Here is a 9,536-nt window from a genome sequence, read left to right on the forward strand (position 1 = left end):
CAAGGGAAGTCTGATAGGATAGATGAAAGTGAGGAGCATTGCATAAGTAAGTGGAAGCAGTGCCAGAACTCACCTAACGGCCTAGTGGTTGCCAACCCACGCTCTCAACTTAAGAGCCCCTGGAGCCCAATTTAGTCATCTCTTACATCAGGCAGGGGATACCATGGGTGTTATCCTACCACCCCCACCCACAGGGGGGGTATTTGTCCTGAGTTAAGTTCTTTAATATGATATATTTGTCCTTTATATAAGAATGAATATAAAATCTTGAACCTAATATATGTAGAATTTGTTTTAAACAAAATTTCACATCCATGAGGTTAAGATTCCACGTAACGAAATGACATTTCATGTCCTCTGGCTTCAATTATGAAACAAACAGTCAAGTAAAACCACAAGCTTGCTTTACACTGCATTTCTAATGCAGAATTTTAAAATTGCTTCGGACTCTATTAGGTTGTGTTAGCCTGTATTCTGCTTGAAAAGAACCAGTTGTTTAGTCACTGTGTAATTTATCTATGTAGTGATCTTTTATATAGGACTTAAAATTGTTGGGTTGTCCAAGAAATCATGAGTGTTAACATGTGAAGCTTCGAAAATTCTGTACACAGTTCTACTTGAAGATACATTTATCTTGGCTTGTGGGGCTGTGGAAATTTTGCTGGAAACTGGATTCAGCAGGGTCAGTTGTTTTCTTTGGTGCTCTGATGCTTATTAGGGTGAGCAGACAGTTTTTTTTGCTCTGCCTAGCTACATCACTATACTCAGTTTTTTATGAAAGGGTGGGACTTGACAAGCCCAGAAAATTCATCTTGTTTTCAGTAAGCTGACCATGGAAACTTCAGCTGTTCTATGCACTTGTACTGCTTACAAGAACAATATACTGTCTGTTGTAACCACTTGCAAGGTAACGTTTGACTATATTTCTCAGTAATATTCAGTTCTCACAAAGTTTTTAACATGGATGAACAAAAGTTGCATTTTAGATATATGATGCTTTGTACTCATTCTTTTTGCATACCATATTTTCCCACTTATAACATTGTTATCCCATCTTTTAAATCTCATAAGGATGGAGGAATCATCAGAGATTTTAGGTTTGGCTTTTGTCATAACCATATATCTCATTTTACAAGCTATAATATTGTTCAGTAGTTGTATCTGTTCTTTTAGTGAGTTTATCTTCATTTAGGGCCGATGACCTTTGATGTTAGGCCCCTTAAAACAACAAGCATCATATCTTCATTTACATCTCTAGACATGTTGAATATAACAGTAAATATTGTTAAGATATTACCATATTATAATCACAGATTTGACATAAAATGCATAATTTATCTGTTCTAGACTCATTCATAGATTGGTTTACTTGAAATATCTAAACCTGTTGAACTGTTTTCAGAACTGATGTACAAATCATATCTTTGAACTTGCATATGATTCCAACTGCAGAGTATCTCCTGAAAGTTGATTTCATTTTTAGGGATCCCCTGTGGGTGGGGGAGGCAGATGAAGAATTCACCCACGGTATCCCCTGCCTGCCCTAAGAGGTGACTAAAAGGGGCGACCAAGGGATGATCAAATTAGAACCATGAAACTACTTGTGATTAGTACCATCACGCGGGGAACACCATGGGTTGCTTTTACTTGCGCGTAGTACCACTATGTTGGGTACCAAATAGGTTTGTGATTGGTAGCAAACGAGAGCTCGACGGCTTTTACAGTACCTGTGATTAGTAGCACTATATGAGCGACACCATGGGATGAGGGAACTCATGGTTCTGGCTTGCCTATGATTAGTACCCACTATATGAGGAACACCACGGGGTAGTACGAGTCCCTGTGGTTAGTATCCTTATATGATGAACACCATAGGTCTGCGTTACCTGTAAATGGCGCCGCAATGTGCGAATCAGCGTAGGTCTGTAATACATGTGCGAATTTCATTACCTGTGAGTAGTACCAAAATGTGTGGAATACCGCGAGTTTACTCTACTCTTGATTAGTACCGCAACATGACAAATACCATGGTTCTACTTTCCTAACGATACGTACCATTGTGAGGGGCCGCTGACTTGGATTTTGGACCCCTTTTGACTACAAGTATCATCGATTCAGTATTGTGATATAGAAGCAGTCCCTTGATTAGTACTACTATTGTTCTTCGTCAGCTTATGTGCATGTGAGGCACTGTGGGTCGGCTCCACTGATCGTTTTAAATTCATATCCATCCATTTATTCTTCGTCCTCACGATTTGAATTGTGGTCATTGAATGTTTTGGGGCTTTTAATTTGTCATTTCATTTCATCTCATTTCGTACCATTGGGGGCCGATGACCTAGATGATAAACCAAACCCCATGGCACTACAGCCCTTGAAGGGCCTTGGCCTACCAAGCGACCGCTGCTCAGCCCGAAGGCCTGCAGATTACGAGGTGCCGTGTGGTCAGCACGACGGATCCTCTCGACCGTTATTCTTGGCTTTTTAGACCGGGGCCGCTATCTCACCGTCAGACAGCTCCTCAATTCTAATCACGTAGGCTGAGTGGACCTCGAACCAGCCCTCAGGTACAGGTAAAAATCCCTGACCTGGCCGGGAATCGAACCCGGGGCCTCCGGGTAAGAGGCAGGCACGCTACCCCTACACCACGGGGCCGGCGATGACCTAGATGATAGGCCCCTTTAAACAACAAGCATCATCATCATATTTAGGGTATTTTCCCTAATTCACAGACATTAATGGTGTCCCAACATAAACAATCAACACTGCCCCACTCGAGTACTGGGAAGGTAGAGAGCACTCCAGTACTGAAAAGGAGGGGAAGGGAGTGAACAGGTAATGCTGAAGGCACAGTGTGTGTATTCCGGTGTGGCCTACATTTCATTATACTATAATACTGTAAGATGGCTTGGATTGGTAGATCATAGGACACATAGCAAGGCTCCTAGAAGAACTACTCCGGCACAGGATGCTGGAATCGTTCAAACTATGGACAATAATATGGTTGCGGCGACTATCAGTAATGCGATTGCCGTATCAGAATTGCCAGTAAGCTGGACTACCGTGAGTCGCCGACTCCACACTGCAGGTATTCACAATTGCCGAGCTGTGAGCTATCCACAGAGAACTTCATGTAGGCTTTGCACTACAAGAAAGTCAAGAAAGTGTTACTCCACCACAGGAATGAGAAATTACAAGTTGGTTGGAAGAAAAGGTATTTTGCTCCAATCCAGGTAAACACTGAATTGCTGGCGTCCGGTTTGAAAGCGTTATGAAGAGCCCTTGTCAATGTAACTAATCAATCGGGCATGTGGCATATTGCGGTGGATAAGTGGTGCTGGTTCAGGAGAGTTGACAGAGGTCACTTCACATATAACTGCTTGTGAATATATGGACATTTAAAAGGTGCTCTTATTCCTAGCGTTCAAGCTATTTACTTCGTAGAAGAAGTTCCCGTTATCAGGTTTGTTCAAGATAACTGCTCTGTTCACACTGCACATGTAACTGAAGCTTTCTTCAAACAGCATCTGACATTCACGTGCTTCACTGACCTCCCAAGTCAGCTGACTTAAACATAATAGAACATGTTTTGGCAAGAATGGTAAACACGTGGGTCAGGAGAGGACAAATGCGGCACTGCCATCGAGTTTTAGCGAATCTAAGGAATTAACCAGACTTTTTCCAACATCTGATAGATTCCATTCCCAAGCGGCTAGAGCAAGTGTTAAACAGGAACGGGACATGGACTGATTATTAATGTTCTGGAAGGGATGAGGAACCCGTCACTTACACTTGTTGTAACGTCAGTATTCGACACAACTCTTTAGTTATTTAATACCCATTTCACTATTAGTTTTGTGTTAATTTCCATGTTTCTTTTCATAAAATTATGTAACTATGGGCAGTGCTTTATGTTTATTATTTTACCGTACGTTAATTTTATTTATATGTTTTCTAATAAGATGCGATAGTTCATATTTCTGATAAGATATTTCTGTAAATATTTGTTAATTTTATAATAATTATTTATGTTGAGATGTTGCAATAATACAATTTTTGTTGTATGGTATTTTAAGACACGACTTTGTATTTTATGGAAATTGAATTTTAATGATATTAAATTATTTTCAGATGTGTTTTCTTATTGCTCAAGAAGTAAAATGTATCTTCAGTTATTTTTATAAAGAAATGCTTACTCACTTATAATACTTTATACATCAACATCTTATTTTAGCATATTAATTTTCTATTTATAGAATTTATCGTAATTCTATATCCGAGGTGGTAAATTATGATGATATAACTTCTGTAAAGAGCCTCCGTGGCTCAGGTGGCAGCGCGCCGGCCTCTCACACCGCTGTGTTCCGTGGTTCAAATCCCGGTCACTCCATGTGAGATTTGTGCTGGACAAAGCGGAGGCGGGACAGGTTTTTCTCCGGGTACTCCGGTTTTCCCTGTCATATTTCATTCCAGCAACACTCTCCAATATCATTTCATTTCATCTGTCATTCATTAATCATCACCCCAGAGGAGTGCAACAGGCTTCAGCAGCCAGCACAATTCCTACCCTCGCCACTAGATAGGGGCTTCATTCCATCCGTACCGAGCTCGATAGCTGCAGTCGCTTAAGTGCGGTTAGTATCCAGTATTTGGGAGATAGTAGGTTCGAATCCCACTGTCGGCAGCCCTGAAAATGGTTTTCCGTGGTTTCCCATTTTCACACCAGGTAAATGCTGGGGCTGTACCTATCTAAGGCCACGGCCGCTTCCTTGCCATTCCTAGCCCTTTCCTGTCCCATCGTCGCCATAAGACGTATCTGTGTCGGTGCGACATAAAACAACTAGAGGAGGCATTCCATCCCTGACCCGGTCGAATGACTGGAAACAGGCTGTGGATTTTCATATAACTTCTGTAAAGTCCAGAACAAAGTTACGAACCAGTAAATGATGTTTTCAACTTACGACCCGATATAACGCAGCTACAAAATAATCCTTACTGTTATCAAATACTTTTCAGTTAAAAACCTCCTTTACCTCTTGATACTGTAATTATCATAGTAGGTTACCTAATACTGTACTTCAGTACATCCGCCACTGTGCCCATTTCAATCACAGCAAAGTCTTGTAGCGGGCTGTCTACATGCAACAATGTGTTAAGTGAGAAGGTGGGTCACTGTGCCTTCGGCACTACCCCTTCACTCCCTTCCCTCCTGTTTTGTACTGGAGTGGCCTTCAACACTACCCTTTCACTCCTTCCCGTGCTTTTCAGTACTGGAGTGGGGCGGTGTTGATTATTTATGTCGGAACCCCATTTATGTGCGCGCGTGTACCTTGTTTGGGTGACGTACTTAATCAAAAGTAACACACTCCATTATTGACAGCCGTATAGCATATGCATGTATTCTGCTGTGGTCATAGTTACCATAAACGATTGTCAAGTGTTAACTTCAGAGTGTGATAAATAAGCCTACTTCTTCATTACATGTCTCGGTTATCTGTCTGTGCATTTTAAACTGTTAAGACTAGTAATACTTGTCTCTTATAGTGTTAACAGTTATAAAACACACTGTAAATCATCATATTCTTCTTTGCCTTATCCCAAGTATACGGGGTTGGCTCTAATATGGATTAAGCCCAATTTTATGGCCGGATGCCTTTCCTGAAGCCAACCCTATGTGAAGGAATGTATTGCATGTTTCTGTGATGGTCATTAAAGTCATGTGTTGTGTGTAATTGTAGATGTGTGTTAAAATGAACAAAAACATTCAAACCATGAGCTAGAGAATTTAACCATATGTAACTAAAATACCTGGCTCTGCCAGCTACTATGCTGACCATTCAGCCAAAGAGTCAGACTATGAACACACATCGTAAATACTGTAGTTACGTACTGTCAATAAAACAGAGAAATTAACCATATGTAACTAAAATACCTGGCCCTGCCAGCTACTATGCTGACCATTCAGCCAAAGAGCCAGACTATGAACACACATCGTAAATAGTTACATACTGTCAATAAAACAGTGTCCAATGGTAATCCCTTGGTAGTTGATTCTTGGAATAAGTGAAAGTTCCTCTAAAAAGGAGTGAGTAAATTTGGATAATGACATTTTATTAATAAAAATTTTCATGTACTTGTTTGTGTTATTTCATTGTTATAAAACATGTATTTACACATAATATTTTCATGAAACTGTTTAAAATTGTTATTATTTACAAAATGCAATGCTCTTATTTCTGTGCCATGCTTCATTCATTTCTAATTTGGATTTTAGAGGTTATAATTGATTCTTTGTTGTAGTTGATGTGAAATGTCTGGAATAATGGTGTATGGTGGTTAGTTTTACTATGATTAAGGAAATAATCTTATGTTTTAGGTATGGATCTCTGATCCAGCTGCTGAGCCATGGAGAGCTGCCCTGGAAACTGAACTAGATGCATACACATTAAATCACTACAGGAATGGAGTTGGTAGCGTATTTGGAAAAAGTCAGGGAAGCGTAATTTCCTTGATTGCATGCATTGAAGATCATCAGTTTCAGCCAAATAACTTCTGGAACGGATGCTGGCGCTCTCAGTGGAGTGTATCCTTGAGCTCTAGTATAGTTGAGTTAAGAGGTGTTCTCAAAGTACAGGTGCATTACTATGAAGATGGTAATGTTCAGCTTGTTAGTTCAAAAGAAGTCAAGGAAACACTTGAGGTAAGTAACTCTCAAGAATTGGCAAAGGAGTTTGTTAGAATTGTTGAGAATGCTGAGAATGAGTATCAGTTAGCTATTGCAGAAAATTATCAGACCATGTCAGATACTACTTTCAAAGCTTTGCGTCGCCAGCTTCCTGTTACCAGAGCTAAAATTGATTGGAATAAGATTTTATCTTACAGAGTAGTGAAAGAATTAAGGGGCTAAACCTTCCATTCTTGTCCTATGTTCAGCAATAAGGACTTATTAAATTTGTTTACATTTTTAATATATTAAGAAGTATTATAACATGAAATACTTAAAATATAATGCTAATGTCTAAAAACTGTCATTTTTATCATTAGTTGGTTGGAATTTTTCTCCTTTTCTAATTTTCTTGAATCTTGCTTGCTTCATAAGTGCACTTTTAAAGTGAGGTAAGAGAGGACTGTAGCGTAACAGTATACAGAATCTGTGGCATGGTTGAGCAAGTTTTATTCGTAACTTGTTTGTGCACGAGTCAATTTTGTTTACATTTGTTGATAAGTCCTACAGAAAACTCTGTTTAAGCATATATGATTTACATTGGATTTTATGGAGTTTTCTATTTGTAATAGTAAATCTTATGGAACACAATGTGTTTCACACTTTTGCAGTCATAAAATGACATGAAAAGTCTCTAAGTCCCACAAATGTTTATTTGATTTGTAGTCTCCATCCATTAAAAACTCAAATTTAAGCAAAATATCAATATATTTCTGAAGAAATTTCTCTCAATGCAATGTAGTATACGTATTTGTATGGAAGAATAGATACCAGAAATAAGCATTAAGTAAAAGGTACATTGCAGAAATTGGTAATCAAATGTAGGCCTATAAAGAGAGAGGTTAAAGTGGAAGCCATTTTCTTTCCTGTTTCAACTTAGTTAACATATAACCTTTAACTTTTCCCCTCTGTTGAAACTTGGAAAACTTGAAGGTTATAAGATATAGTTTTTATCACTGTTGTTTAATTGCATAACTGTGAGCTGCTGGTAAATCATTGGAAATAATATTATTTACCAATGTTTCCAATACTGCTCTAGGAGTATTATTATTCTCTAACTTGGTTATTTGAAAATTTCTTTATACTGAAAAATTTACCTCACGTAGTTATTTTTAACCCTGTAGGGGATGGGTTTCGACTTCACTCCATAACTCTTCGATAGTGTTCTTAAGTCCCTAGTCAAAGCTGAAATGGCACTTAACTCAATAAATTTTCTGAAGTAATTTTTCCGGCATCTCCGAAAACTGTAAAAGTAGTTAGTGGGACATAAAGCCAACAACATTATTATTCATTTTTCCGAAACAGCGTCCTATGTTCTTAACATGGCATCTCATGGGGTAATGAGATGGAAAGAAGAAAAATAAAACTGTAGGATACCTGCTGAGAGACAATAAGTTCCTGGCAAATATTTTTGAAGGAAATGTGCTCAGAAAGAAGGCAGAGGAAGACCCAGATAAATTGTACTTCAAGGACCTGAAAAACATGATGAAGTACAAGAACTGCAAGGAAGTGAAGACAGCGGCATAGGAGAGAAGAAAATTGTTGCAGCGACATGGTGGTGATGATGATCGTCATATTCTCAGTGGGTATCTTGGACACGTGGAGGAAAGTGAAGCCAATTCATCCTCATTTAGCATTCCCCCTTTCCCCTTCACCATCTGTACTGTATGCGGTTTAAATCTGGAGTTCAAGGAACCCCATTGAGCAATCTGAATGTGTGCTGTCTAAATTCTACTGTTTGTAGTGCATCTGGATGGAACTGTATTATCTCATTTGGAAAGAGTTCCTCCATTCTGTGAAATATAATATTCTTCAGTGTGTGCAAACATTGGTATGATCGGACAATATTCAGCCCTTGTTAGATGCAGCAAAATAGCTGTTGTCATTATAGGCTCATTGTAATCTACTCATGAAGAAACTCTGGCCATCATTTTTTGACTGAGAAAAATCTTGTCAGAAAGGATAACATTATCCATATGCCCATCCAACAAAAAACAATGGTTCATCTCATGTTCACTTCACTGCAAAGTAACTGGGATAGATATATTAGTGCTTGTTATGTAATGTCGTAACTATGACCAAGAATGTTTATTTTAGAAGGGATTCAAACCTTCACTAAGGTTTCTTGTTCATACCATGTCTTAAAGCCAGTTCATTGTCCTAAGTGAGTGCATGGCTTCTACTAGCATTTTTGTATATGGCCACCATTATAGGAACGGAAGTTACATACTTTTTATTTGACAGTCCTGCTAGCAAATGCTGCCCCAATGTTGATGGGTGAGGGCAAGTATCTGACACCTCGGAACTGGGTCCTCTTGGCTAAAGTATGGTAACTCTGGCCGTAGAGTTTCAGATTCTCCAGGTTGCAGGTTGTGCAAAAGGCCAGCTCCAGCTCTCTGTCCTGGAAAAAAGACTAAAAGGAACTGCTACAAACATCAGGAAGAAAAGAACTGGTGGTTCTTATGGGAAAAAATGAAGGACTTCACAAATGGGTATGTGGGACAATATCGGGATTGAATACTATACTGTTATGAGATGACTTTGGGTAACAGTGAGAAATGGAAAATCAATAACTTTGACTAAGATTAAGAAATTTGATAGGAGGATTAAAGTATTTAAGTGATGTTGTTCAGTATTGGGAAACTAATGCTGTTGTGTCAGTTATGGTTAGAATGAATGAAAGGAGTAGTAGCAATTTTGCAGAAAAAAGTTTTTTTTGCTTTAGTGATATAATTTTGCAATAACGCATGGGAAGTTTTCCGTGATGCAAGGATTAGAAAGGTAGCAGCTGTGGCTTTAATTAAGGTACATG

General features: G+C 38.9%; 1 protein-coding gene across 1 annotated transcript in view; it reads left to right on the forward strand.

Annotated features, from left to right (window-relative positions):
• The window catches only part of LOC136863073 (F-actin-capping protein subunit alpha), a 44,514-nt gene extending 37,393 nt beyond the window's left edge, over window positions 1-7,121 (forward strand). Inside the window, exon 2 of the mRNA XM_067139405.2 lies at window positions 6,377-7,121. Within this exon, the coding sequence (XP_066995506.2) occupies window positions 6,377-6,907 (531 nt within the window). The 3' untranslated portion in view covers window positions 6,908-7,121. The remainder of the gene's footprint in view (window positions 1-6,376) is intronic.
• Window positions 7,122-9,536: the final 2,415 nt, after the last annotated feature.

The sequence above is a fragment of the Anabrus simplex genome, chromosome 2 (genome assembly GCF_040414725.1).
Source record: "Anabrus simplex isolate iqAnaSimp1 chromosome 2, ASM4041472v1, whole genome shotgun sequence".
Taxonomy (NCBI): Eukaryota; Metazoa; Arthropoda; class Insecta; order Orthoptera; family Tettigoniidae; genus Anabrus; species Anabrus simplex.